This window comes from Saprolegnia parasitica (genome assembly GCF_000151545.1).
Source record: "Saprolegnia parasitica CBS 223.65 unplaced genomic scaffold supercont2.59, whole genome shotgun sequence".
In the NCBI taxonomy this organism is placed as follows: domain Eukaryota; phylum Oomycota; class Saprolegniomycetes; order Saprolegniales; family Saprolegniaceae; genus Saprolegnia; species Saprolegnia parasitica.
The window spans coordinates 65,656-93,150 of NW_012156453.1; the positions used below are offsets into that span (position 1 = coordinate 65,656).

At 59.4% G+C, this 27,495-nt stretch overlaps 12 protein-coding genes across 12 annotated transcripts; 6 read left to right on the plus strand and 6 right to left on the minus strand.

The window, feature by feature from the left end:
- The first annotated feature begins 1,683 nt into the window (after positions 1–1,683).
- SPRG_10664 (hypothetical protein) lies at positions 1,684–3,262 on the plus strand. The gene has a single exon (XM_012349898.1). It carries the CDS (start codon positions 1,717–1,719, stop codon positions 3,196–3,198), a length of 1,482 nt encoding a protein of 493 aa, XP_012205288.1. The 5' UTR covers positions 1,684–1,716; the 3' UTR covers positions 3,199–3,262.
- A 330-nt stretch (positions 3,263–3,592) lies between these two features.
- SPRG_10665 (hypothetical protein) lies at positions 3,593–5,187 on the plus strand (the record flags this gene model as incomplete). Its single annotated transcript, XM_012349899.1, has 3 exons — positions 3,593–3,739; positions 3,787–4,095; positions 4,153–5,187. 3 exons carry the CDS (start codon positions 3,593–3,595, stop codon positions 5,185–5,187), a joined length of 1,491 nt encoding a protein of 496 aa, XP_012205289.1.
- Positions 5,188–5,213: 26 nt separating this feature from the next.
- SPRG_10666 (hypothetical protein) lies at positions 5,214–6,702 on the minus strand. Its single transcript, XM_012349900.1, has 8 exons — positions 6,554–6,702; positions 6,312–6,509; positions 6,030–6,259; positions 5,817–5,972; positions 5,669–5,755; positions 5,506–5,624; positions 5,377–5,449; positions 5,214–5,329 (listed from the first exon to the last, which is right to left on the minus strand). Exons 1-8 carry the CDS (start codon positions 6,660–6,662, stop codon positions 5,258–5,260), a joined length of 1,044 nt encoding a protein of 347 aa, XP_012205290.1. The 5' UTR covers positions 6,663–6,702; the 3' UTR covers positions 5,214–5,257.
- A 192-nt stretch (positions 6,703–6,894) lies between these two features.
- Positions 6,895–8,228, minus strand: SPRG_10667 (AGC/AKT protein kinase). The gene has a single exon (XM_012349901.1). The coding sequence runs from the start codon at positions 8,106–8,108 to the stop codon at positions 6,927–6,929; it is 1,182 nt and encodes a 393-aa protein (XP_012205291.1). The 5' UTR covers positions 8,109–8,228; the 3' UTR covers positions 6,895–6,926.
- Positions 8,229–9,358: 1,130 nt separating this feature from the next.
- On the minus strand, positions 9,359–9,717 carry SPRG_10668 (hypothetical protein; the record flags this gene model as incomplete). Its single annotated transcript, XM_012349902.1, has 1 exon — positions 9,359–9,717. The coding sequence occupies exon 1, from the start codon at positions 9,710–9,712 to the stop codon at positions 9,359–9,361; it is 354 nt and encodes a 117-aa protein (XP_012205292.1). The 5' UTR covers positions 9,713–9,717.
- Positions 9,718–10,361: 644 nt separating this feature from the next.
- Positions 10,362–12,992, plus strand: SPRG_10669 (hypothetical protein; the record flags this gene model as incomplete). Its single annotated transcript, XM_012349903.1, has 1 exon — positions 10,362–12,992. The coding sequence occupies one exon, from the start codon at positions 10,362–10,364 to the stop codon at positions 12,954–12,956; it is 2,595 nt and encodes an 864-aa protein (XP_012205293.1). The 3' UTR covers positions 12,957–12,992.
- A 492-nt stretch (positions 12,993–13,484) lies between these two features.
- On the plus strand, positions 13,485–14,799 carry SPRG_10670 (hypothetical protein). The gene is made up of 5 exons (XM_012349904.1): positions 13,485–14,093; positions 14,141–14,195; positions 14,242–14,404; positions 14,455–14,500; positions 14,555–14,799. The coding sequence occupies exons 1-5, from the start codon at positions 13,489–13,491 to the stop codon at positions 14,781–14,783; spliced, it is 1,098 nt and encodes a 365-aa protein (XP_012205294.1). The 5' UTR covers positions 13,485–13,488; the 3' UTR covers positions 14,784–14,799.
- Positions 14,800–15,270: 471 nt separating this feature from the next.
- Positions 15,271–20,092, plus strand: SPRG_10671 (hypothetical protein). Its single transcript, XM_012349905.1, has 6 exons — positions 15,271–15,435; positions 15,486–16,068; positions 16,119–16,283; positions 16,332–16,622; positions 16,673–19,836; positions 19,887–20,092. The coding sequence occupies exons 1-5, from the start codon at positions 15,275–15,277 to the stop codon at positions 18,932–18,934; spliced, it is 3,462 nt and encodes a 1,153-aa protein (XP_012205295.1). The 5' UTR covers positions 15,271–15,274; the 3' UTR covers positions 18,935–19,836; positions 19,887–20,092.
- Positions 20,093–20,116: 24 nt separating this feature from the next.
- SPRG_10672 (hypothetical protein) lies at positions 20,117–20,467 on the minus strand (the record flags this gene model as incomplete). The annotated part of the gene is made up of 1 exon (XM_012349906.1): positions 20,117–20,467. One exon carries the CDS (start codon positions 20,465–20,467, stop codon positions 20,117–20,119), a length of 351 nt encoding a protein of 116 aa, XP_012205296.1.
- Positions 20,468–20,646: 179 nt separating this feature from the next.
- SPRG_10673 (hypothetical protein) lies at positions 20,647–21,855 on the minus strand (the record flags this gene model as incomplete). The annotated part of the gene is made up of 1 exon (XM_012349907.1): positions 20,647–21,855. The coding sequence occupies exon 1, from the start codon at positions 21,832–21,834 to the stop codon at positions 20,647–20,649; it is 1,188 nt and encodes a 395-aa protein (XP_012205297.1). The 5' UTR covers positions 21,835–21,855.
- A 630-nt stretch (positions 21,856–22,485) lies between these two features.
- Positions 22,486–24,290, minus strand: SPRG_10674 (hypothetical protein; the record flags this gene model as incomplete). The annotated part of the gene is made up of 9 exons (XM_012349908.1): positions 22,486–22,805; positions 22,849–22,895; positions 22,982–23,187; positions 23,240–23,411; positions 23,452–23,528; positions 23,580–23,750; positions 23,806–23,865; positions 23,921–24,044; positions 24,088–24,290. The coding sequence occupies 9 exons, from the start codon at positions 24,288–24,290 to the stop codon at positions 22,486–22,488; spliced, it is 1,380 nt and encodes a 459-aa protein (XP_012205298.1).
- Positions 24,291–24,701: 411 nt separating this feature from the next.
- Positions 24,702–27,379, plus strand: SPRG_10675 (hypothetical protein; the record flags this gene model as incomplete). The annotated part of the gene is made up of 5 exons (XM_012349909.1): positions 24,702–25,780; positions 25,810–26,473; positions 26,521–26,718; positions 26,761–26,934; positions 26,981–27,379. The coding sequence occupies 5 exons, from the start codon at positions 24,702–24,704 to the stop codon at positions 27,377–27,379; spliced, it is 2,514 nt and encodes an 837-aa protein (XP_012205299.1).
- Between the last annotated feature and the right edge of the window lie 116 nt (positions 27,380–27,495).

Below are 27,495 nucleotides of genomic sequence, written 5' to 3' on the forward strand. Positions count from 1 at the left end.
GCGATGAGCTTGAGGAACTTCCACGAGTTGGTTTCTGCATTCGAGTACAGCATCGTGCCGAGAACGTCGTGTTTTGCCGGACAAGGCGAATTGGAGAATGAGGGAGTTGGGCTTCAAAGTGTCGTCGCGATGCATTCAGGGCCAACAACTTCATTTATACTGTTCGGGTGAAGGCGCTAGGGCTTGGTCAACATGTCCTCTAGTTGGTTTCATACAAGGGGTGGAGAAGCGATGCGTCTGCGTCAGCGACCAAGTTGAAGCCATCGGCGTAGGAAGCGGCGAGAAATCTCTAACGTTACGATCGGAGCTGCAGTGGTGGTATGCGCGTGCGGGTTCGATCCAATCCAAAGCAGTTCGCTGCGTGATTGGAGCACCCTGTGGCCAATGGCAATAGGCCGTAATCGATTTGATGATCGATCACGTCACGGACACGATGAGAGCAAGATGGAGCCAAGATGATTATGCCGACAGGCGCGATGGCTTAGTCCGCGACCAGGGTTTGTGCTACCGGTACCCAAGAATGTGAGGAGGGGGCTTTGAAGTCGAGTCTCGCGTACGCTGCACTCGTACGTGGATAAAGGTACAAGCTACGATGGCTTACTCGCCGAGTGTTTCGTGCACTGAGATGCGTACCGGTACGCCAGTGGTACAGGACATGTACCGGGCCATACGATACATATGGTACCTTGCAAATTGCATCGTGGCCTGTACATGTCCGCTAGACCATCTGGTGATGGGATATCAGAGTTCGTGTGTGAAGAGTTGCACGACCTTGCGATTGCCTGCATACATTTATATAAACGAGCATCGCATCCAATGGTTTATGGCGTATAATTATAGTGTAGACACTAGATTTACAGTGTGAAAACGTTCGATGAGCAGGGTCGGGGGCTCGCAACACCATGCTAATGGGTTTTGTATCATAGAGGGTCCTTCAAAGTCCTGCACTCGCCTGTCTGGGTCTGTGTCTGGGTGACCACCGCGCTGGAATATGCAGCGGCTCTATTCGGGGCGGGTGGCAAAGTTCAAGATGTACACGGGCGGAAAGTTGAAGCCTCTGGACACTCGTATTTGATGCTATAGAAAACGATGTGCTACGTAGTACACGAATTTTTATGTACTGGTGCTGCACTGATGCACAAACGTTCGATCCGGGCCCGCGGTTGGTGTGCGCATGCCTTTGGATGCGGATTGAGTGGTTTTCATACAGAAATCCCAGCACGAGCTGTTTGAACCGCAGCCACCCTGTCACAGCACATGTGCGGTCATCACCGCACACACGCATGTGTCTCTAACGCAGCAAATATGCCGAAGTTCGCACGCAGGACTGAACCCATGGTCTCCACGCGATCTTTTCAGCTTCCTGACGTGATCGATCATCAAAGCGTTTACGGCGCGTTTCCATTGGACGAGAGCTGTCCAATACGAAACGTTCTGCCTGCTCATTGGCCCGAGCCCTCCAGTCTACACGTGGACGACTTGTCATGCCCATTGACCCACACATATCCTGAAGTTGAACGTTGCTGCTCTCGCGATCTTCCGCGCTTTATCTCAGGAGATATGCTAGCTGCACGAAGCGCAGCCACACGCCGCAGGCGGCCTCTCCGACCTTCAACAAATTAACTGGCTGTAGTCTCGAGCTCCAAAACAAGCCCGACGTCGACTCCCTCATTCTCCAATTCGCCTTGTCCGGCAAAACACGACGTTCTCGGCACGATGCTGTACTCGAATGCAGAAACCAACTCGTGGAAGTTCCTCAAGCTCATCGCGGTCAAGGAGAACGTGACGTACATCAACTTTATCGGCTTTGTCCTGGCGTCCGGCTTTGCCATTTGCATGTATGTCTTCCTCAACGCGTCCCAAGGGTTCGTGCTCGGCAGCATCCTCAACGTCTCGTCCAAGAACCTCGGCAACATCACGGGCAACCTCACGTTCTTTGACCAGTGCATCTCGCTCGTCATGGTGTATGTCTGGGGCATCCTCAGCGACCGCGTCGGCCGCAACTTCATTTACGGCGCCGGTTTTGGCTTTATGGGCCTCGCGCTCATTCTGTACCCGTACGCGACGGGCGTCAGCACCGATCTCGTCCTCTACCGCTTTGTGTTTGCGCTCGGGACGGCGGCCACCTCGTGCATGCTCACGGCGGTGCTGGCCGACTACTCGGCGGAGGGCGGTCGCGGCAAGCTCAGTGGTCTCGTTGGTCTCATGTCGGGTCTCGGCGCGATCTTCGCCGTCTTTGTCTTTATGCCGATCCCCGCCAAGTTCCGCGGCTCCGTCGAAGGCATCAAGTACGCGTTCGGTCTCGTCGGCGGCATCTCGATCGGGTTTGGCGTCCTCCTCATCGGTATGCTCTGGCCCAAGAAGGTCGTGCTCGCCAACAGCGAGGCGCTCTTGTCGCCGGCCAACGTTGAAGACGCCAAGCAGCCCAAGACGGTCAACGTCGAGAAGCCCAGCTTCCGCACGTGTGCCAAGGCTGGCTTTGCGGCCGCAAAGGACCCCAAGGTGCTCCTCGCGTACATTGGCAGCTTCCTCGCGCGCGGCGACACGATCATCATCACGGCGTACCTCCCGCTCTGGATCTACAAGTACTACATTGAAAACAACTTGTGCGCGGCCAAGGACGCCAACTCGCCCAACTTTCGCAAGGAGTGCCGCAGCGCCTTCATCACGGGCGCCATGGTCAGCGGCGTCGTGCAGGTGGCGGCGCTCGCGAGTGCGCCCATCTTTGGCTTCCTCCTCGACAAGGTGTACCGTCCGTTCATCGTGCTCCTCTCGGCGCTCATTGGTTTTGTCGGGTACTTTTGGATGTTTGTGTCGCCCGACCCGACCGCGAGCAACATGCTCTACATTGCCGCGGTCGTCGGTGTCGGTGAGATGGGCATGATCGTCTCGTCGCTCTCGCTCGTCACGTCGCGCTCGATCCCGGCCGAGCTCCGTGGCAGTGTCAGCGGCGCCTACTCGCTCTGCGGCACGATCGGTATCCTCATCACGTCCAAGCTCGGCGGCTACCTCTTTGACGTCTGGACGTCGACGGCGCCCTTCTTCATCATGGCGATTGTGAACGTGCTCGCAGCGGTCATTGCCATCTACGTCTCGATCCAGGACATCAAGAAGACCAAGGAAGTCAGCAACGAGGACGGCACGACGCGCACGCTGCGCCAAGTGCAGTTTGAAGAGCCCGAGCTCCGCCTCCATTAGACGCCACCACTTTGGCGAAGTATTCCATATTTGATGTGAACATGATGACGTTGTTTGACCTTTGACGTTGGAGGGTACACTTGCTCCTTGGCTTTTGCCGCTCAAGTGGTGCGTTGGACTGCCGTCCATTCGTTTTATATAGTCGTATACTAGAGTAATCTCAAGCTACCCCCGTGAGCTACTCCCTGAAACGAAAAGGGCCGAGAAGGAATCAGTTGATAGGGACCGACCAGGTACAAAGTGATCCAAGAAGTACATGTATCGCCCACGCCATCGATCCGGATCTTCTTGGATGGCAAAGTGAATAGCCAATCAAAGGCTACGGAACGTGTCACACGCCAATCAGATGCAATGGCAGCCAGGTTGCAGCTCGCCGCCCACTTGCAAATTGCCCATGTTGTACGCAACGGCCGAGACCCGGACGTGGAAGTTCCTAAAGCTCATTGCGCTCAAGGAGAATGTGACGGGCCTCAACTTTGTCGCGTTCGTCCTCGCGTCGGGCCTCGCGATCTGCATGTACGTCTTCCTCAGCTCGACGCAGGTACACGACTCCAAGCCTCTCGCGTCTTGATAACGTCGTCCACACAGGGCTTCGTGCTCGGCGACATTTTGCAAGTGCCCGTGACCAAGATTGGCGACATCTCGGGCAACCTCACGCTCTTTGACGAGTGCGTCTCGCTCATCATGGTCTACGTCTGGGGCGTCTACAGCGACCGCATTGGCCGCCACGGCATTTATGGCCTCGGCTTTGTCCTCATCGGCGCCGGCCTCCTCGCCTACCCATATGCGACCAGCTACAACTCAGATCTGATCGCTTACCGCGCGTTATACGCGCTCGGTGCGGCCGCCACGTCATCGATGCTCACGGCGGTGCTAGCCGACTACGCGGCCGAAAGCGTACGCAGCGGCACCCTCCTGCAGTGGCCTGCCATACTATCGCTTTCTTTTGCTTAGGACCGGGGCAAGATCAGTGGCCTCGTCGGGCTCATGTCGGGCGTGGGCGCACTCCTCGCGGTGTTTGTGTTTCTTCCGCTCCCGACCAAGTTTGCATCGGTCGTCGACGGCCTCCGCATCTCGTATGCGATTGTCGGCGGTGTCTCGATTGCGTTTGGCTTTTTCCTTCTCTACGCGCTCCGGCCCAAGTCCACCAACAAGGACTCGGCGCTGCTCACCCACGACCACGAGACGACTGGACTGGAGCAGTCCAAGGGCGACGACCGGCCGCCGACGTTTCTGGAAGGTTTCAAGGCAGGCGTCGCCGCCGCGTCCGACGGCAAGGTCCTCTTGGGCTACATGGGCAGCTTCCTCGCGCGCGGCGACACGATCATCATTACGATCTTCTTGCCGCTCTGGGTCTACAAGTATTACATTGAAAACAAGTTGTGTGACGCGACCGACGTCAACGCGCCCGACATCAAGGACGACTGCCGGAAGGCGTACGTCACGGCGTCGATCGTTGGCGGCGTCGTGCAGACCGCCGCGCTCGTCGCCGCGCCTCTCTTTGGCTACATTGGCGACCGCCTGTACCGTCCATTGGTCGTCTTGCTCTCGACAATCATTGGGTTCGTCGGGTACTTTTGGATGTACGCATCGACCGACCCGACCTCGCCCATCATGTTTGCTGTCGCGATTGTCGTCGGTGTCGGCGAGATGGGCATCATCGTCTCGTCGCTCTCGCTCGTCACGTCCAAGGCCATTCCCGCGCAGCTCCGTGGCAGCGTCAGCGGCGCGTACTCGTTCTGCGGCACGATCGGGATTCTCATCACGTCCAAGCTCGGCGGGTACCTCTTTGACCACTGGACGTCGACAGCACCCTTCTTCATCATGGCGGTCGGCAACGTCGTTTGCGCGCTCGTTGCGATATGTGTCATGTACAAGGACGTGGCCAAGGCGCGCGTGTCGACGTCGGGCGAGCGCATCCCACTCTTGCGCTCGCTACGGGAGATGCAGCTCAACCAAGACGAGCTGCGGCTGCTGCACCAGCAGTAGGAAGCCAGCACAACACCATTTGAATAGCATCGTAATGAGATGATCGTCTTTCGTTCCGACGGTCGTACTATTAGGCCACGGGGTTGGCAACGTCCATGGTCCGCAGAATGGACGGTAAATGCTTCAAATGGCTGCGCACATCCTACCCGCAACAAAATATCATAGCACATTGCATCATGCACAGAATACCTCGACGTAAGCGAGTCGCTCGAGCGCCATTGTGATCTTGTAGAGCTCAATGTCCGTCTTGCTCCCGCGATACCTAGTATGAACCCGTCCGGTCAGTACTCGTCCACGTCGCCTTTCCGAGCAGCGCACTCGGAGCAAATGAGAGCGTTGGCGGGGTGCTTGGCGGCGACTTCGGCTGTGTCGTCGATGAGGATGACGTCCTTCATGTCACGGCCGAGCTGCGTGAGGTCTTTGATCAAGTGGCCGCGCTACTAGCATCAGTGAGCAATCCGAGTGACGCGGCAACAGGAACCTCTTCGTGCAGCGAGCACGCGTCTCGGTACAGGCGGTACTGAATGTTGCCTTTTGTGTCCATCTCGTCAATGAGAAGGTCCGTAAACTACCCAGCGATTGCGTTCAAATAGCGTTCTCTCCATGCATGTCCTGCTCGTGCATCGTGCCTTCTTCTCGCTCGCCGTAAAGACAACGAGGTCGTAGTAGACGGCGAGCGTCTGGAGCAAGTAGTGAACGCCTGGCCGGAGCGAGACGTAGATCGTGGTTTGTAGCTTCGAGTACGTCATGCGCAAGACCGCGACGAAGTCGACGTTCGGGATCGGCTGCCATGTTGTATGAGCCCTCGCAACATGCATGCATGCATCATCGAGTCGTCATACCTCGAACGAGCGAAACCACAACGTCCGGTCGAGGTCGAGCACCAAGCACTTCTTGGCGCTTGCATGCTTGAGGCGAAGGCCCGCGAAGAGGCAACGGAACTCCTTCTCGAGCCAGACGCGCCAGAGGCCGCGGAGCGCAATGTCGCGGGCCTTGAGGCGGCGTCGAAGCGACGTGTACACACGTTCGCAGACGGCGCGGTGACCAGAGGCATCGCCGCCCTGGGCCAGAACTAGGTGCACGCGTCTCTTTGTACCGACGATGCAAGAAGGCTGTCGACGTACGCGCACCGAGCGTCGCTCGCACGGTGGCGAGCCATTGGTCGCCGTCGCGGGTCACGGCCACTTCGTCGGCGCCGACGCCCATGTGCAGGCTCTCGAGCACCGACCGGACGTGGTCTACGCCCGTGACGCCATCACCCGTGTTGACGCGGAGCGGGTGGTCATCGACCATCATGATGAGGCGCGGACAGTCCAGTCGCCCTAGAGGACGAGCCATGAGGCGCGCATGGGAGGCGCCAGCGCACGGGCGAGGGGCGTCTCGTCCAGCATCGGGAGCTCTTCCGGCGGGAGGTAGCAGCAGACTGCGAGAACGGTTGCCCATATCCTCTCGACGAGGTCGACCAGCGTGTCCATGCTCGACCCCGCTTTACGGCTATCCGTTTCAAGGTGCAAGATTGCTATTTTGAATCTACCGATTTCATTGGCCAAAATGACGTTGCATTTTTTGCAGTATGACCAATCCAGTGTGTTTTCAAGGTGCCATTGGCCAAAATGCGACCGACGACCAAGGGAATCTACACTGCCCTTGCCGACGACCCCCGACAGCTTCATCCAAGACGCAGGAGGAATGGAATATATACTAATACGCCGATGGGAATGGAATCGACTACGGTTTGACTAACTAACAACGACATCCTCCAGCGGCGTGCGGTGCCAGTCGAAGTCGCTAAAGTCATCGCTCGTGTCGACCAAGTTGCCCGCCACAGCCTGCGACGTAAACTGGTCCGCAAAGTAGTGCGTGTCCGTCTTGTTGGCGAGGTTTGGCACGAACGGGACGGGCACTTGCTGGATCCCGAGCTGGTACCAGTCGACGCTGGCCAAGAACGGGTGCTCGAGGAGCTGCTCGGCCGTAAAGCGCTCTTTTGGGTCCAAGTCGAGACAGCGCTGGAGGAACCGGATCGCATCGGGCGACAAGTACGTCGGGTACAGCACTTGGCCTTTGCAGATCTTCTCAAAGAGCACGCGCCGGCCACGCGTCGTGTAGAAGGGCGGGAGACCCGTGAGCATCTCGAAGACGACGCAGCCGAGGCTCCAGACGTCGGCGGGGAGCCCATATCCGACGCCGAGAATCACTTCAGGCGCCATGTAGTCGACACTGCCGCAAAACGAGTACGTCGTGTCCGAGGGCGACACGGCCTGCTTGGCAAGGCCAAAGTCGGCGAGCCGGACGTATCCTTTGGCGTCGAGGAGGATGTTTTCGGGCTTGAGATCGCGGTACGCTACGTGGGAGTGGTGCAGGTACACGAGCGCGCTGACGATCGAGGACGTGTAAAAGATGACGCGGGCCTCGGGCATCTGCGGCGTCGCCTCGAGGAGCGAGTACATGTCGCCGCCAGGGCAGTACTCGAGCACGAAATGGTAGTGCGTCGGGGTCTCGAACGCGCCGTCCATGCGGATGACGAACGGATGCGACGCATTCGAGAGGATTTGGCGCTCGACGAGGAGCCGCGCAGCCTCGTCGCCGGAGATCTTGCTCTTGTCGATGCTCTTGATGGCGTAGAGCAAGTCGGTTGAGACGGCGCGACTGAGCACGACCGACCCAAACGCACCCGTACCCAGTACTTGGAGCTGCTCGTACTCTTCACGGACCGACGGTGTGCGGAACGCGACAGGCTCGGGCAGCGCCGGTGGCTGTTCGCGGAAGCGCCATGCGTCGAGCGCGTACTGCAAGTGCATCCACTGCTTGACGAGGTGCCAGCGCTCGCCGGCGGCGTCGGGCGCCTGGCCGCTCAGCTCGAGCGCTTTGCCGCGGAGCAGCTGGACGCAGAGGTCGAAGACGTGAAGCTGCGGGGTATGCATCGCCTCGACTTTCGACGAAGAGGGCGCTTTCGTGGTGGACGTATCTTGGCGGGGTCGAGGAAGAGCGCAGGAAGCGGCGACGGCGACGACGTCCGCGGCAGGTGGCGGCCAAAGGGCGAATGACCAACCCTGTCTGCCACCATCACGTCTCAGAGGTTCTGGGACAAACCTCGAAAAATCCAGAAACCACAGAAGTTTATCTCACGCCACAGGAATAGTGTGAGTCACAGCGCGCCAAGTCCTCCTCACGTCCATCGACAGAGTGCTTCCGCATTCGACCTTCGCCTGCACATCCTCGATACCATTGGCAGTCTCTGTCGACGGATCGACCTCGTGGCAAGCTGTCAACTCCCTTGCAGCATTATCACCGAGGACTCGAGAAGGGTCGCTTCACTTTCCCCACCAGAGTGGCACCAACCAACCACGAGGGCTTTGCTCAAGCTCTCCTGCCGGCTTTGCAATGACACTATTTGCGGGGACATATCTATGTGTTTGTTTCGCCCATGCCAGCACCGCGTCGTCAGCTCTGGGCTTCGAGGCCGTTTTGCCGAGCCACAAGAATTTAGGCGCAGGTAGTTTTGTCGCGCGGGACCTTCGCGCTTAGAATAGATCGCCCGCAGATCTTCATAACGTTTAGGGGCAAAGAGACGCGACACTTGGAGCCGTCGCCGTTGACCTTTAGAAAGCCAGTATCTTGGCGCTTGAATCTTGCCGTTGATGCGATGAGCCGGCGGTTGACCACGTCGTTTCCCAAGCTTTTGGATGGATGCGGCCTAAAATATGCATCGAAACACCCAAGGCGTTGACGACGTTTGCGCAACCATCGCCTTGGTCTGGTACTAGTAGCCTCCATGTCCCATGTACATGATTAGCCGTCGGGAGACGCTGCTCCAAGAAAAGCAAGAGAAATGGTTCATAAAAAGCGGCCCTTGGCATAAGAGCCAAACCAGCACGCTAGCCTTCTATGCGTGGTGGGGAGCCCAAGCAACGAGCTTGCCGTGTCCCCCCGTGCCCGCCTTGGTACCGACAGTCACCTCCAAAGCGAATCGACTCGCAACCCGCGAGCAGGTTTAGCGTGTGCCCTCGAAGAGCTTCTCAACGAGCTTCTCAACGAGCTTCTCAAAGAGCTTCTCTGAGCAAGCGAGTGATTGCGCGGCCAGCTGCCGCACCCGCGATCGGTTCTTGTGCTCACGGTGGAAAACGCGCTAAAAATAAGAAAATCGACTAAGATTTCTGCAGTGGGCATTGCGTTATAGCTGCATGACGAGGAGCATCAGGCACGAGACGATGCCCACGGAGATGGCCGGTGTCAACGACGTGGTGCCGCTGCAGGCGAGAGACGCGAGCGACGCCGGTTGGTTCTGCACCGTGCACGTCAACGCTTGTGTCGCGGCAAAGAACGACTTGCATTCTGAGTATTTGCACATCTTGGCCAGCACTTCGGGGTCTTGGGACGACATGGCGGCAATGTTGAGGCTCGCGGCGTTGATGCACGTAAGGCCGGACGACGTGACGGTCGCCAAGTCCGCTGACGTGCACTCAAGCGCCGACGCCATCGCTGCAAAAAGCACAACTGCGCACATCGACACTTGGCTGCGCTGCATGGTGATGAACGAACAATGAACGTGCCAGGCGTCGTGAGAGCAGTTGTAGAGGCCTGCCAGGGCCCAATCTCTTGGGCACGACATCTGGCGCTGCTTGAAGCCAGATCACACAAAGCAGAGACCAGCAATAGCTCCAGCGATAATGACAGAGACAAGATTGTACGAGTGCAAGCGGACAAGGACAGAAATAAGCTGCGAGCCGCGAGGCAAAAGCGCTCCCGCCTATGACGACGCGTGGTGTTGATGCTAACATCTCTGTTCCATCGAGGATACGACTGACACAGGCTTCTTTTTCACTTATCAGCGACTTCTGCTGCTATCCTTCGGCTGCATACACCAGCGAGCGGCCTCGAACGTGGCAACGTGGTGCAGGTTGGCGCTCTGCCTCGTTTGCTTGCAAGAGCGGTAAATAGACTAATTACGCAAGCAAGGGCGATCAATTATTTGCCGAATTTCATGCCCACCCGCACACTGGTAGACGGCAATGAGCTGACCGTTTCCGACTCGGCAATGAGCTGCTTCTTTCTGATTTATAGCCAATCACAATGTCGTAAAACCTGTATTGACCAATGAGACGACTCCACGAAATTTGACTTCTTTGTGACGGCAAACGTCTACGGCTTCCATTTTGCATTTCCAAGCGCCTCAGATGCAGCAGCCCGGCTACCCGCAGGGCCAGTATGGCGGCCAGCCGCAGCAGTACGGCCAACCGCAGCAGTACGATCCGCAGTATGCTCAGCAGCAGCAGCAGTACGGTCAGCCGCAGCAGTACGATCCGCAGTACGCGCAGCAGCAGCAGCAGTATGGCCAGCCTCAGGCGCAGTATGGCCAGCCGCAGGCCCAGTACGGCCAACCCCAAGGCCAGTATGGGCAAAACTACGGTGGCCAGCCCTCAATGGACCAGAGCTCGCAGCACGCGGTCGTGGCCCCGCCCGTGTGGGACTTTGAGGCCAACGAGGCCAAGGACGGTGTGCGTTTCTCGTGGAACAACTGGCCCGTGAATGCGCTCGAGCAAACGCGCTGCGTGGTACCGATGGGGTGCGTCTTCCAGCCGCTCAAGCCGATCGAAGGCATGCCGGACGCCGTCGAGTACGACCCGATCCAGTGCAAGGGCTGTGCGGCGATCCTCAACCCGTTTGCGCAGGTCGACTTTATGTCCAAGCTGTGGGTGTGCCCGTTCTGCATTACGCGCAACCACTTTCCGCCGCACTACGCCGAGCACATCTCGGAGGCCAACTTGCCCGCGGAGCTCATTCCGTCCTTCTCGACGCTCGAGTACGAGCTGCCGCAGCGCGTGGCCGGGCCGCCGATCTTTATCTTTTGCATTGACACGTGCCTCGCCGAAGAAGAGCTCGACGAGCTCAAGGACTCGATCCAGCAGACGCTCAACTTGCTTCCGGACGAAGCGCTCGTCGGTCTTGTGACGTACGGTACCATGGTGCACGTCCACGAGCTCGGGTTTACCGAGTGCCCCAAGTCGCACGTCTTCCGTGGCAACAAGGACTTTACGACGCAGCAGGTCCAGGACTTTCTCGGGCTCGCGTCGACGCGGCACCCGGGCCAAGGCGGCCAGCCCGCGACGGTCCAGGCGCCGGCGTCGTCCCGGTTCCTCCTCCCCGTGCTCGAGTGCGGCTTTACGCTCGAGTCGATCCTCGAAGACCTCCAGCGCGACCCGTGGCCGGTCAACGCGGGCCACCGCCCGCAGCGCGCGACGGGCGTCGCCATGTCGGTGACCGTCGGCCTCCTCGAAGCGACGCATCGTGGCCAGGGCGCGCGCATCATGATGTTTGTGGGCGGCCCCGCGACGACAGGTCCTGGCGCGATCGTCAACCGCGAGCGGTCCGAGGACATTCGGTCGCACACCGACATCCAGAAGGGCAATGCGCCGCTGTCGGCCAAGGCGATTGAGCACTACACGGCCTTGGCCGAGCGCTGCGTCTCGAACGCGCACGTGGTCGACATCTTCGCGTGCTCGCTCGACCAGAGTGGCGTCATGGAGATGCGCGTCTGTGTCGCCAAGACGGGCGGTGTCATTGTGCTCGCCGACTCGTTTGGCCAAAGTGTCTTTAAAGAGAGCTTCCGGCGCATGTTTTCGCGCTTCTCGGAGGAGGCGGCCGAGTGCGACCAGAACCACCTGACGATGGCGTTTGCGGCCTCGCTCGAGGTGCTCACGTCGCGCGAGTTCAAGGTCTCGGGTGCGATTGGGCCGTGCGCAGCGCTCAAGAAGACCAACAATGCGCTGCCCGCCAAGAACATTAGCGAGACGGAAATTGGCGTCGGCGGCACCAACATGTGGAGCCTCGGCGCGCTGGACCCGCAGATGGCGATCGCCATCTACTTTGACGTGACCAACCCCGCGACGTCGACGCTGCACCCGGGCAAGGGCCGGTACATTCAGTTTATCACGCGCTACCAGCACGCGAGCGGTCGGTTCCGCACGCGCGTGACGACGATCTGTGGCCCGTGGTCGGTGGACCCGGAAGACATTGAGTCGCTCAAGCGCGGCTTTGACCAGGAAGCCGCGGCCGTGCTCATGACGCGCATCGCGGTGCACCGGTCGGAGCGCGGCGATGAGACGAACGACATTATGCGCTGGATCGATCGGTCGCTCATCCGGCTCGGCGCGCGCTTTGCCGACTACCGCAAGGACGACCCGTCGAGCTTTCGCCTCTCGCGCGAGTTTTCCATCTACCCGCAGTTTATGTTTCACTTGCGCCGGTCCCAGTTCCTCCAAGTGTTTGGCTACTCGCCCGACGAGAGCGCGACGTACCGACACTGCCTCATGCGCGAGTGCACGACCAACTCGCTCGTCATGATCCAGCCCTCGCTGCTCTCGTACTCGTTCAACGGGCCGCCCGCGCCCGCGCTCCTCGACTCGGCGTCGGTGCGCGCCGACACGATTCTGCTCCTCGACTCGTTCTTTTACGTGGTCGTCTTCCACGGCGAGACGATTGCGTCGTGGCGGGATCAAAAGTTCCACGAGCACGCCGAGCACATCAATTTCAAGAACCTCTTGGAAGCGCCGCAAGCCGACGCGCAGCTCATTATGGACTCGCGGTTCCCTGTCCCGCGCTACATTGTGTGCGACCAGCACAAGAGTCAATCGCGCTTCCTTATGGCCAAGCTCAACCCGTCCAACTCGCACACGCAGGGCGACGGCCAAGGCGAAGTCATCTTCACGGACGACGTGAGCCTCAAGGTCTTTATGGAGCACCTCATGAAGTTTGCGGTCCAGAGCACGTAAATACACGGTCTTTGTAATGCTACCCTATTCCCGCCCACAAACAATGTCTTTGTTGACATGGACGCAAGAGAGATCGTCGAGATCGGGCATTTAGGGTGGGAATCGATGTCCAGGTTGGTGCAAGATCGATTTCTTCATAGCTGTCCAATCAAAACGCTAAGCCCTTGGAAGCTGACCAATAAAGATGCATGCTTTGGGTTTGGTTTCCATTTCACCTGTCGCCAGCTGTCCAATCATAACACGTTATGCTTGGAATTGCGACCAATCCCAACCAACGTCGGACTGTGGGCGTCGCGTCGCTCTTGGGCTTGTGAAGCTCTGCACTTTTAGTTTGCAAGGACACGAGAAGGCCGAATGACATCCTCCTCATCGCCGAACCTTACTGCGGTTGTCGATGGGGTTGCCATTCGGCCTTCGCACGAGATCGAAACAGGATTCAATAAAGAGCATTGTGCTCGCTTTTTATGAACGACCGGATTGGTCCGCTGGACGGGCGCGATCTTGGCAACAAGATGCCCACAGCAAAACCGGTATGCAACGATGCGGGCTGGCGCTGCTCTACTGGGCGATGCTAATGATGATGGCGCGTCATACAACTGGAGGTCGTGCGTCACAGCGCAGTGTGCGGCCCGAGCTCTGCGCACTGGACCTGGACGCGTCGAATGCGGCGCTGGACTTGGTGCGCATCGCACCTGCCCGCGACGCCCCGCGCGTGCTCTGCTTTGTCAACACAATTTCACCGCACCACGAGACAAAGGCCCGCGCGATTCAAGACACGTGGGGTCGCCGCTGCGATAAGCTCGTGTTTCTGAGCAACGCGACCGATCCGACCATCGGAGCTGTGACGCTCGACGCGCCGTCCGACCACGACCACTTGTGGCAGAAGCACAAGGCCAGCTTGGCTTACATTTGGGCGACGTACGGCCATGCGTACGACTGGTTTTACAAAGCCGACGACGACGCTTACGTCATCCTCGAGAACCTCCGCGCCTACTTGCGGTCGCCAGAGATCGCGATGCAGACGGACCTCGTGCCGCTTCAGTTGGGCCATCGCTTCCGCTTACCCGACGACCTCATCGAGTATTACGTCCAAGACAAAGCGGTGCTCGACGAGTATCGACGACGCTGGACCGATGGGTGGGCCCTCGTCTTGGCTTCTTTCCGTATACTCAAGGGACGTGTAGGTGGGTCTTCAACTCGGGTGGACCCGGCTACGCCATGAACAAGCTCTACATGCAGGTATCTTGATCTGTCGTCGGTGGAGCGATGCTGATTGTATGTGCAGCGAGCGGTCGCATCGTTCCCGAGCCGACGCTGCTTGAGCGACGAGACAAGCGACATGGTGCCGGACGATGCAGCGATCGCGTTTTGCATGGCGTGGGCGGGCGCGACGCCGACCAACACGCGCGACCTCCATGGCCGAGAGCGCTGGCATGCCAACAACCCCCGTACCCTGGCTATCCTATATATGTGCGCATTTGAAGAGTCGAGTACATAGAGGGGGTGTACTGGACCAACCCGACCGCGTTTGCACCCTCCATGTGGTGTGCACTGTCATATAGTATCGTGTCGAGATGTGTGGTTGAACCAGACAATAGGTTCAACGAGTTTCATCGCGACCTCGGCGGCGTCCAGTGGCAGCGCGACTGCTGCTCCGCCGAGACGATTGCGTACCACTATGTCTCGCCGCAGCTCATGCGCCACATCGAGCGCCAGCTCTACGAGTGCCGGCCATCGGGACCGTCGGCGCAACCGACGCAGCTCCACTGGGTCGACCAGAAGAGCCCTCAGCCTATTCTAGACAACGGAATGTACTCGTGGTCATAATAGCAGTAGACCAACGTTCGAAGGTCCACGCCTCGCATGGTGCTCGTCGAGACAAACTCGTTGAAAAGTCCTGTGGTGTCGAGGGATTTGGGCTCTTGCCTGTTCAGTATTGGTGGTGTACTGAAGTGAGAAGTCGAAGATAACATTTTAAAGGACGGTATAACAGCTAGAGCAACACGATTATAAGATGGTCGTGGAGCTGCTCGCGACGGCGTCGTTGTCGGTCAAGGTGCTGTTGCTCTCAACGCCAAGACGATACAGTATATGATGTCGCTGCAAGATCGCATGGCTGCCGCCATGTGCCACGCCAATGGAGCGCGCTCATTGGTCCGCGTGATTCGTCGTGTCCCAGTTTCGCAGTATTTCGTAGGTCCCCCTACCGTAAACGGCTGGGTTGGAGCGAATCCTAGGTATGCGTTCGGTGGGGTCCCCCCAGGGGAGGGGGCTACGCCAAGATGAGTGGTGTTTGGTCAGGTTTCCTTTTGCCATCCATGAACGGGACTGCAGCGCCGGGCGCGATGAGCCGCCGGAACCCGCTCGTGAAGCAGTTCGTCCTCGAGAATGATCGGCCATCGAAGATCAGCCACCTCAACTTTGGCCTGCTCTCGTCCACGGACATGATGCAGATGTCCGAGATCCCCGTGCACTCCAAGTACACCATCCATGATCGACGCGATGCTATGGACTCATGGCCGGCGATAGGGACCTCTTTACCATGCCGGCGCGCGAACCGGCCAAGTTTGGCGTCTTGGACAAGCGGCTCGGTATCTCCAACAAGACGGACGAGTGCGACACGTGCCACTTGAAGCTCTCGGACTGCGTCGGGCACTTTGGCTACGTCAACTTGGAGCTGCCCGTGTTCCACATTGGCTACATCAAGGCGACGCTCGAGATCCTCCAGAACATCTGCAAAGAGTGCAGCCGCGTCTTGCTGGCGCCCGACGTGCGCGAGAGCTACCTCCGGCGCATGCGCGACCCGACCGCGGACGCGCTCAAGAAGATCAACACGCGCAAGAAGATCTCGGCGCTCTGCAAGAAGGTCGTGCGCTGCCCGCACTGCGACGGCATCAACGGTACCGTGCGCAAGATCGCGTGCCCGACGCTCAAGCTCGTGCACGAAAAGTACCGCGCCAAAGCCGCCCACGACATGCGCACCGTGTTCGTCGCGCAGTTTGCGCAGGCGCAATCGCAGAACGCAGAGATGACCAACGCGCTCCTCGCCAAGGCCCAAGAAGATCTGAGCCCGCTCGTCGTCCAGGAGCTCTTCAAGCGCATCCCCGACCAGGTACGATGACATGTTGTCCTATCGATCCCCGATGCATTAAGGTCGTCTAGGACTGCGACTTGCTCTGGGTCAACGCCGACGTCGGTCGTCCGGAGAAGCTCATTCTCAACTCGCTCCTCGTGCCCCCGGTTTGCATCCGGCCCAGTGTCGCGATGGACGTTGGCAGCGGCAGTAACGAAGACGACTTGACTGTCAAGCTCCAAGAAATCATTCAGGTTGATACATTGATGCATTTTTCATTTATACCAAAACGGATGGATTAGGTCAACTTTGCCCTCCAAGCCGCGCTCTCCAAGGGCGCGACGCTCAAGATGGTCATGGAAGACTGGGACTTTCTCCAGATCCAAGTCGCCCAGTTCATCAACGGCGACACGCCGGGCTTGACCAAGCTCCAAGGCGCGCCCAAGCCCATTCGCGGTCTCTGCCAGCGCCTCAAGGGCAAGCAAGGTCGTTTCCGCGGCAACTTGTCCGGGAAGCGCGTCGACTTTTCGGCGCGTACCGTCATTTCGCCCGACCCGAACCTGCGCATCGACCAAGTCGGTGTGCCCGAGCACGTACGCTTTATATCTATTTTCATGGTGACACTCATCTCTTGATGAAATAGGTGGCACGTGTCATGACGTACCCGGAAAAGGTGACGCGCTACAACATTGCCAAGCTCCGGCAGTGCGTCATCAACGGCCCGGCCGTGCACCCGGGTGCAAACGCGATCCGCATCGAGGGCCAGAAATACACCAAGAACCTCATGTACGGCGACCGCGCGAGCCTCGCCGACGACTTGAAAGAAGGCGACATCGTCGAGCGCCACATGGAAGACGACGACATTGTGCTCTTCAACCGCCAGCCGAGTTTGCACAAGATGAGTATCATGAGCCACCGCGCCAAGGTGCTTCAGTGGCGTACGTTCCGCTTCAACGAGTGCGTCTGCTCGCCGTACAACGCCGACTTTGACGGCGACGAGATGAACATGCACTTGCCGCAGACCGAAGAGGCGCGCGCGGAAGCCGCGACGCTCATGGCCGTGCCGCACAACTTGATTACGTCGCGCAATGGCGAGCCGCTCGTGGCAGCGACGCAGGATTTCCTCACGGCCGCGTACCTCTTGACGCAGAAAAATGTGTTTTTCAACCGCGAGCAGTTTTGCCAAGTGCTGACGCTCATGGGCGACGGCCTCGACGAGATTGAGCTCCCGGAAGCCGCGATCGTGCTCCCGATCCGCCTCTGGACCGGCAAGCAGGTCATGAGTCTCCTCATCCGCCCGAACCGCAAGAGCCGCGTCATGGTCAACCTCGAGCTCAAGGAGCGCAACTACACGCACAATTTGAGCATGTGCCACAAGGACGGGTACGTTGTCTTTCGCAATTCCGAGCTCCTTTCGGGCAACTTGTGCAAGAAGACGCTCGGCGACGGCTCGAAGAAGGGTCTTTTCTACGTGCTGATTCGCGACCACGGATCGGCCGAGGCCGCGCGCTGCATGAACCGCCTCGCCAAGCTCTGCGCGCGCTGGCTCGGCAACTTTAAGGGCTTCTCGATCGGCATTGACGACGTCACGCCGTCCGACGAGCTCAACGCGGTCAAGAAGGACCTCTTGGACAACGGGTACGCCAAGGCCAACGCGACGATCGAGGACTACCGCCGCGGCAAGCTCACGCTCAAGCCCGGGTGCAACCCGCTCCAGTCGCTCGAGAGCGAACTCAACGGTCTCCTCGGCAAGCTCCGTGAGACGGCCGGTGGCGAGTGCATGCAGTCGCTGCCGTTCCACAACAACCCGCGCATCATGGCCGAGTGCGGCTCGAAGGGCTCGCCGCTCAACATTTCGCAGATGGTGGCGTGCGTCGGACAGCAGTCGGTCGGCGGCAAGCGCGCGCCCGAGGGCTTCGTGAACCGGACGCTGCCGCACTTTTTGCCGTATGCGCTCCATGCGGCTGCGAAGGGCTTTGTCGCCAACTCGTTCTACTCGGGGTTGACAGCGACCGAGTTCTTCTTCCATACCATGGGTGGTCGCGAAGGTCTTGTCGATACCGCTGTCAAGACGGCCGAGACGGGCTACATGGCGCGTCGTCTCATGAAGGCGCTCGAAGACTTGAGCTGCCAGTACGACGCGACCGTGCGCAACTCGGAGGGCAGTGTCGTTCAGTTTACCTACGGTGACGATGGTCTCAACCCGGCGTTCATGGAAGGCGACGACCGTCCGGTGGACTTTCAGCGCCTCTTGACGCACGTCGTCAACACGGACCCGGACCGCACGGGCCTCGCCCTCTCGCCCACGGAGCTCCGCGCCCTTGGGAAAGAGGCGGTGCAGCGGCCACAGTTCCAGTCGATTCTTCCGTCCGGCCGCAAGTTTCTTATCGAAATCGAAGAGTTCTTTTACGCGGCGGCCGACAAGCTCACGGCCGTGCGCGCGGCCGTGCAGCTCCCGTCGCTCGACGACCCGTCGCTGACACCGTACGCTGCGCAGCTCGAGCGGGCGTTCATGCTCGAACACGAACCGACCAAGGTCGAGCCGGAGAGCAAGGTCCTTGTCGCCACGACCAAGAAGACGGCGGCATCGACCAAGAAGGGCAAGAAGGCGGCGCTCGAGGCATCTCCCGAGGCGGTCGATACGGACGCGCTCCATTACGTCAGCACGCCGTCGTGGCACACGTCGTTTGCGAGCAAGGATTTCTTGACCAAGTGGCAGCTCAAGGCCAAGGTCGCGGGCAGCGTCGAGGCGCAAGAAGCCGCGCGCCTCCTCGTGCACAATGTGTGCCGCCTCACGCGGTCGCAGTGCGAGAAGATCCTCGAGGTGTCGCTCACCAAGTACCACCGGGCGAGGCCGTCGGCGCGATCGGCGCGCAGTCGATTTCAGAACCCGGTACGCAGATGACGCTCAAGACGTTCCACTTTGCCGGCGTCGCGTCCATGAACGTAACCCTCGGTGTGCCGCGCCTCAAGGAGATCATCAACGCGGGCAAGAACATCTCGACGCCCATCATCACCGCCGCGCTCGTCTGCTCGGACGACGAGCGCAGCGCGCGCATCGTCAAGGGCTGCATTGAAAAGACAACGCTTGGTGAAATCGCGGTCCACATCAAGGAGGTGTTTGCGCGCGACCAAGCGTATTTGTCGGTGAAGCTCGACATGGACGCGATCTCGGCGCTCCAGCTCACGATCGACGCCCGCACCGTGCGCCAGGCCATTCTCGCCGCCGTCGGCGCGCCGCCGCGCAGCATCGTCCGGCTTCTCAAGGAGCCCCACGTGCTCTTGAACGCCCGGCGTCCGGACAAGCTCCGCATTTTGGCGCCGACCAAGTACAAGGCGTCGGCGGCCGGCGACACGCGCTGCACCATGTACTTTGCTCTCCAAGCGCTCAAGGCGGCGCTACCGCACGTGATTGTGCAGGGTATCCCGACGGTCAACCGCGCGGTCATCAACTACGAGGAAGGGAAGGAGAAGAAGCTTCACTTGCTCGTCGAAGGCTACGGCCTCAGCGACGTCATGGGCATGCCCGGCGTCGACGGGCGCCACACGACCTCCAACCACATTATCGAGGTCGAGAAGACGCTCGGTATCGAAGCCGCACGCCACCTCATTGCGTCCGAAGTGAGCTACATCATGAGCGCCTACGGCATTGGCATTGACCGGCGCCATCTCATGCTGCTCTCGGACATTATGACGTTCAAGGGCGAGGTGCTGGGCATCACGCGCTTTGGTATCGCCAAGATGAAGGAGAGTGTCCTGATGCTTGCGTCGTTCGAGAAGACGACCGACCACCTCTTTGACGCTGCGGTACGCACCTCGTTCTTAGTCGTCTTCTTATGCTGAATGTCGGATGGTAGGTTCACTCGCGCACGGATGCCATTGTCGGCGTGAGCGAGTGCATCATTATGGGCATCCCGATTGCGGTCGGGACGGGCATCTTCAAGCTGCTCCGAGAGGTCGAGAAGCCTGCGATCGTCAAGCGTCTCCCGCTCATGGAGTCGTTTGCCTAAGGCGACTTCTGCCACGACACCAATGTACACACGTGTATTTTACAAGTATCAAGACATCAAGCATGGACATTGGTGGGTCATAAGAGGTAGTAGGCGAGCATGTCGAGCTCATATGGCGAAAACGCCGGCAACTCATCGGGCGTCGTTGGTGCATTCGTGAGCCGCGCCATCTGGAGCGTCGCCATCGGCACGTCGGGCGTGAGCCGCTTGACGACCCGGAGAATCGCGCGGTCGTCCTTGTACTTGACGTCACTGCGCTTCTTGGTCTTGTTTTGGAGCCGCCGGTGGCGCTCGCAGAGGAGGAGGCGCGCGCCGGACCCGTCCTTCTTGTTGAATTTGATCGCGCGCGGGTACGGGCACTTGCCCGTCTTGTAGCGGCAGCGCAGCTCGTCGGGCACCGACATCGGAAGCAATGGCTCGTCAAACATGCCGGCAAAAACGCAAGTGGTGTGGCAGGCGTCGAGCGAACGAGGTCCGTTGCGCGCGGCTATCTTTAGCCAGCGTTATCGACCGACGCGCAACCGCCCGTACTGTACGCGATGCAAGACGACGACGATGTGTACAGACTACTTGTTACGACTCGTGTTGAGAGACAAGAAGACACATATCAATCGAGTCGCCACCGCACGATCCGTGACGCGCCATGGTCGAGCGTGTAGAACGCATCCGGATCATTCGTGTCGGCCATGAGCCGCTGCAGATCACGCTTGGGCTCCAGATAGTGCTCGCCCGTGAGCGTCCACGTGCCCCAGTGGATCCCTAGCGACGATTTGCTACAGACGTCCTCGTGGATCTGGATGGCTTGGGCCACGTCGCAGTGCTGCAAACCAAAGATATGGCGCGGCCCGTACGCGCCAATCGGAATGGCCGAGGCGCTGAATTCGCCAAACCGGTGGCCAATCGCCTTGAAGGACGAGCAGTAGGCCGTGTCACCGGAAAAGTAGAACGAGCCGCCGACGCCTTGGACGACCCAGCCGCCCCAGAGGGACCGGTTCGTGTCGTGAAAGTACCGGCGGCTCCAATGCATGGCAGGCACGAGCGAGAAGGTAAACTCGGCCTCTTGCAGCGTCACACGCGTTGCGTCCCACCAGTTTTGCTCCGTGATCTGGCCGACGGGAATACCCAGTGGCGCCAAAAACCGAGTGTTGTCGAGCGGCACAAACCACTGCAGTGTCGGAAACCGCGCATGGAGCTCCGAGATCGTCGTCTCGTCTAAATGGTCGTAGTGGTTGTGACTGATCACGACGGCGTCTACATTCGGCAGGTCGGCGACTTGAAGCGGCGCTGGCCGGTATCGCTTGGGGCCGGCCCACTGCACGGGGCTGCAGCGCTCTGTAAACACGGGATCGGTCAAGACTGTCATCTTGCGCCCGTTGGCGTCCACGGGCACTTCGAGCAAGACAGAGGCGTGGCCGAGCCACGTCATGCGCGCGTGGTCGATGGGAATCGCGGGTGCAAAGTCGGGCGTCAACACTGGCAGCGTCGCGTCGAGCTCGGCGACGTCCGTCGGCACGCATGGGCCGTCGGTCGTCGTGTTCCACTTCCACTTGAGAACGTCCATGAGCGTCGTCATCTCGTACTTCCAGTGGGCAGGATGCACGAAGCGGCCCGTGGCCGCATCCCGACGCGCAGCCTTGAGGTCTTCGACGAGCTCGGGTGCATGCAGCGCCTCGAGGCGGATGACGCATCTCGCGTCACCGTCGGTGCGGCCATCGCTCTGGCAAGGGTCCAAGGCCAATTGGGACGCGGCGGACGAGAGCCACCGGCGGCGGGACACCGCGTACACACGGCGCATGACCGACACGCGACGAATTCTTGTCTGCCACCAAACTGACGGCGCTTTCAATCTATATCCGGATGCTTGTCGTATCCGGATGGCCGGGCACACAGCCACGCATTAGACATGGATTGCGGCGGGCCGCCGAAACGGGCTGAATCTGGCCGACGCCATCGACGAATCTGGCACGACCAGATTCTAGATCGAGCCTGTGCCTCGAGCCATCTTGGTGTGCGTGCGGCGATGCCAGAAATGGCAGCCGTCGGTCCCGTAAGCGTCTCGAAAGACGGGTGGGCTGTTGACGCCACCGGCGCGCTGCAACGTGATTGGCGCTTCTGGCGTCGCGTCTATCGCCTTGTGGGGAATCTGCCGGCAGCTTCGATGGCGGTCAAGGGCCGTTCTACATTTCTTTTAAGAAGACTTGCGAGATGCAGAACGCGTCCCTTCGACACCGGGAACGAGTAAAACCCGTCTTTAACGCGTCGGCGTTGGACCTCGTCGGCTAGTACTTGGGCTCCGTATACTACAGTCGGCCCTTGATGAACCTTCTCGATGCCTCGCTAACAAGGTTGTTTCGCTTGGCTCCACGCGTCGAGCATTTTGTGGACAATATGTGTCGATGAAATGGACGACGTTATTATTGCTGGATATCGTTCAGAGCATCGAGGGTTAAAATTTGAGCGGCTGGAGGGTAAACGTGGTGTGGCCCGGCACGAGCTCGGTTTGCTTGCCGAGACGGTGCGCTTGGATAAACGCAGACGAGCCATACCCCTCGGACGAGAGGAACGTGATCTCGCCGCCAAAGTACCGCGCAAAGAGCCGAGCGATCGGGAGCCCGTACCCGCCGCCGCTAAAGTGTTCCCGAAAGTCGCCCGTCGCGAGCGCTTGCGGCGGCTCCTTGCTCGCCGTCGTGTAGTTGTAATACCACAGGCGGTGCCAATCGCTACGACGGACGCCGCCCGCCTCGTCCGAGATCTTGATCGTCAAGTCTAGTTTACGAGTAAAATCGATCGTTCCGACAGTCCTGCGAACCTTCTTGGCCTTGGCAGATGACGACCGTGATCGGCGGCAACTCACCCCTATGCCACTACGGTCGTCGGTCGCTCGTTGCATGCATAGACGTATTACCGCAACGAGTTGGTGTGGTGCGGGAAGATCGAGATACCGTCGAGGTGATCCATCTACGAGGATAAGAATACAAACTATCCTTGCCGAAACTGAACGGACATCGGGAATCACAAAGCCGAGGAGCGGGCTCATGTGGTTCATCTTGGGCTTGGTGTCCATGACCGAACATGTCTCACGACGCGGTGATTTGGGGCCGTAGAGCTCGACCGTGGCTTGCATCGAGTTTTTCAGCAGCTCAAACACCTCAAATCGTCGCATAAAATGCAGAAACGACGAAGATGGGGCGTAGGACTACCATGTGATGCAAGTGCGATCGCACATACATAAAGGGCGCCGCGCCGTTCGCAGCGACCTTGACAATGACCTTGGGGGGCGTGCCGCAGTACAATTCGCAGAGCGCACTTGCCCGCTCGCTCGCTTCCCGCACAATGTCTTGCACGTCGCAGAGCTTGACGCGGCCGCCGTCACTATTAATACGATGGCGCATGGCACTGTAGTGCGACGTACGTCGAGTGCTGGCCAATGAGCATGCGAATGCCAATGCGCGAGAGGAAGAATGTGTCCAAGTGCGTGTTGACGCTGTCCTGTGCGTCATCACGTATAAGACAGAACGACGCGAGGATCAGATATCGCACTTGGATCTCTTGAAGACGCAGCGCGTTGCGGCCCTCCTCCGTGTGGCTCACTTCTTGGAGACCGCCGCAAATGAGCGGCACCAGGTTGGACCCGCGCTTCTTCATGGCACGTATAAGACAGAACGACGCGAGGATCAGATATCGCACTTGGATCTCTTGAAGACGCAGCGACTAGTGCATGGGCGTACGTACGAGCTTCTTGGAGACCGCCGCAAATGAGCGGCACCAGGTTGGACCCGCGCTTCTTCATGGCGCGGATCATGGTCGTAAACGCAGCGTCTTCTTCCTATGTCATCACGCGATGGCCTTCACGCATACGACTAGTGCATGGGCGTACGTACGAGCGTCGTCGGGACCTTGGCCGCGCGCACGCTCTCGAGGTGGTCGGTGTAGTTGCGGATGGCCATTTGAACAGCCTTGGTCTCGTTGAGCCCAATCGGCAGCTCCGAGAGCTCGACAATCGCGCTATCGTAGAGCGTGAGCCTCTTGGTGGCGGCGACCGACGCACCGCGCAAAGCGGATCTGCAGCTCCTTGTGCACGAAGGGAGCCGCCTTGAGCCGCAGCTCGGGGCCGTTCGTCGCGAACGTCTTCATCTGCTGCAGCGTCAGCGGCGTCGGCGAGACCTGCGCGAGGGCGACGATCTCGTCGTGGGCGATGCTAAAGCTCCGCGCGAGAGGCTGCGGCCGGCGCAAGACGCTGCGGAGCATCATCTCAAATCTTATTTATCCGGATCGCCGCCCCCAAGCTGCACGGAAATAGTGTACCTTCTAGGGTGCCACATATAATGGCACCCTAGAAGGTACACTATTTCCGTGTATATTATACACCAGGTCGTTGTCGTTGTGACTGGCGAGCAACTGCTTTTGCTCTAGTACTGCGCGGTCATTGGTGCTGCGGCGCCGTGCGTGCGACGATGGGTCGGGCAACTTCAAGGTCATACAGTGGTCGGTAATACCATTTGCACTCCTGCATTTTTATAAATAGTGTGCTAAGAGAAAAACGCACCTTGCGTGTTTGCGTATAATAAGCGCTATAGCGTCTAACAGGCGTCACACACATGTTATACGCGGCGGAAGTGTTACAGGAAGCGGCGCGACGGTAGATCTTGAAGAGCCGCCGTCATGCCCGACAACAACGACGAGGTCGACTTCTCGGAGCGGCAAAACCTCTTCCAGAGCGCGCCCGCGCCCCGCCAGTTCACGGTCGCTGGCGTCGTGAGCACCAAGCACCGGCGCCTCGAAGACGCGGCCGGCGACGTCGCGCCACCGTCGTACACGGCCAACACGAACAAGGAGCTGCTCTGCCTCGAGTACGTGGCCAACTTTCGCAAGCAGTTTGAAGAGCTTTTGCCCGACAGCGGTCGGCCGCCTCTGTACCTCTGCCCGCCGAACGAGTGTGGCATTCCCAAGTTTGTGTGCACGACGCTCCGCCCGACGCTGCTGCCGTTCCTCGAGCTCTACAACCTCGAGAAGCTCGCGACTTTTGTGTCGGGGCTCATCGAGTACGAGCCGCTCGCGGATCCGTGCAAGCCGCCGTTGTGTCTGCCATCGCCGGCCGCGGTCCTCCACTGGCAGTCGGGCGACGCGTTCGATCTCGCGAACCTCCTCGTCTCGTTTCTCATCGGGTCGGGCTACGACGCCTATGTCGTCAACGGCTTTGCGCCGCGCTGGGTGTGCCTCCTCGACCAAAGCCGGACGATCTGCCCTTTCCTCGACACGATCGGCAAGCTCGACGAGGCGCACGATGGCAAGGTCAACGGCGAGAGCAAAGTGGCCGATGATGACACGGCCGTACCCAAGCCGACGAGCAAGTTTGTGGCCATGATGGAGGCCAAGGAAGAGGCAAGGCGCGCTGAGGTCGCCGCCATGCAGGATTGGACCAAGCACTTGGATGACGACGACGACGACGACGACGACCCACTCGAGGGGAAGCGTGTGCACGCCTGGGTGCTTGTCCGCGCGGGCCGGCGCGATGTGACCGAGCACGTCTTCATCGAGCCATCGACGGGGCGGTTGTACCCTGTGCGGGACTCGCCCTACGTGCGTATTGAGAGCGTGTGGAACCATCAAAACTACTTTGTCAACATGCAGCCGCACCGGCTGAGTCAGTGCTTGTACGACCTCGGGCATGCGACCGACTGGGAGTACGTCTTCTTGTCGTCGCTCGAGAAGAAAAGAATTCGCATGGCGAAAGCGGCAAGGTCCACGACACGCTTCTGGAAGGCGGCAGCAACAACGCGGGCGATGGCAGCGACCCTGGCGGCGAGAATGACGAGGAGAGCAACATCCTTGACGTGCCGCCGTCCTGGGTCGTCAAGCTGCACGTCGAGCGCAAGCGCTACAAGCAGCGGTACGTCAACGAGGCGCAGCGCGCGACCCTCTATGAGAAATCCAAGGTCGAAGACTTTGCCGACAACACGCACCCCCAAGGCATGGTGCGGCGGCTCACGCTGTATCGCAACCGGAGCCGGACGCTGCCGATCGAGATCCGCGAGCTCTTCAAGAACCGAAAGGACAAACTGCACTTGCGCATTCGGTACCCGTTGCAAGGCAAGTTTGAAGAGCACTTTTTGCCGGGCCGGCAGCCCGAAGCTTTAAAATCGCGCATCGAGTGGAGCGGGTTCCGGCGCGAGCTGACGTTCTACACGACCGCGCGCATGGACGGCCTCGTGAAGCGCGAAGAGCTCGTGCACAAGCACATCACCGAGACCTTCTCTGGACGGGACGACTACCTCGAGCAGCGCAGCGTGACGCTCTCGGAAGAGAAGGACCACGCCGAGGCCATATCCAAGACACCGACGCCGTTTGTGCTACCGGGCGGCGCGACCGGCGAGCTCACGGTGCGTCGCATGGCGGAAAAGTTTGGCCGGAACCCGGATCGCGACGCTGACGAGGTCGGTTGATGGCAGCTTGATACGTTGATACATAGTACTGATTATAGGATGCCCGCAAGCGCACGTACAATGTGCGCGAAGGCACGATCCGCGTCCAATTTCACTATGCTGAGGGCAAGATCACGTCGGCGAGCCGCGTGTACCACAAGGCGCCCAACACGCCCGTCGACGTCTTCCAAGTCGACCCGACGGCGCCGCGCCCCAAGGAAACGCTTCTCGAGCGGGAGCTCCAGGCCGCGATTCAGGTGCTGCGATTTCTGGGATCGAGACTTGACCGATATCGGTAGATGGAGAAGGAATGCTACAATGCGATACGGCACGTGGACGTCGAGACGCAGGAGATTCTCAAGTACCGCAAGCGCGAAGAGGCCGCGATCACGCTCGAGACGAGCATTTTTGACGCGGAGGAAGACGAATCCAAGGCCGACGCGGCCGAGGAGCAGCGCAAGCAAAGCAAAGAGGTCACATCATCGCAACGTAGCAACGTCATACGAGACACGCGTGTAGGCCAAAGTCGAGATGGACTACTTGTCGCCCTTCTTACAAGCTGTCGGGAAGCACCACCATGGGAGCCATGGCCTCACCAAGGACGAAGCCCATGCCGTGCGCGACTTGTGCTTGAAGAACCTCAAGGAGCGGCTTCTCGAGCGCGCCAACATTATTCAGACGCGGCTCGATAAAGAAAACAGCGCGCTCGCCAAGAAGCAGGCGGCGTTCCAGCGCAGCCAGCGCGAGCACGACCAGGGCACGGACGAGGAATTCGAGCGCTTCTGCAGCGAAACCATGTTTCGGATTCAAATCCTTGAGCAGCGCTTGACGCGCCACGAAGAAACCGCGCTGCAAAAGTACGCCGAGCTCGACCAGCGACTGCACAACGAACCGCGGCTCGCGGTGCTGCACCAATAAGTACACGTCGCGCCTCGAGCGACGTAATAGTATGCTCGAGGTGTGTTCACAACTTAATGCATCGTCTTGTCCGAGGAGCTTGGCCTTCAATCATTTCTACTTCTTCATTCCCGTTC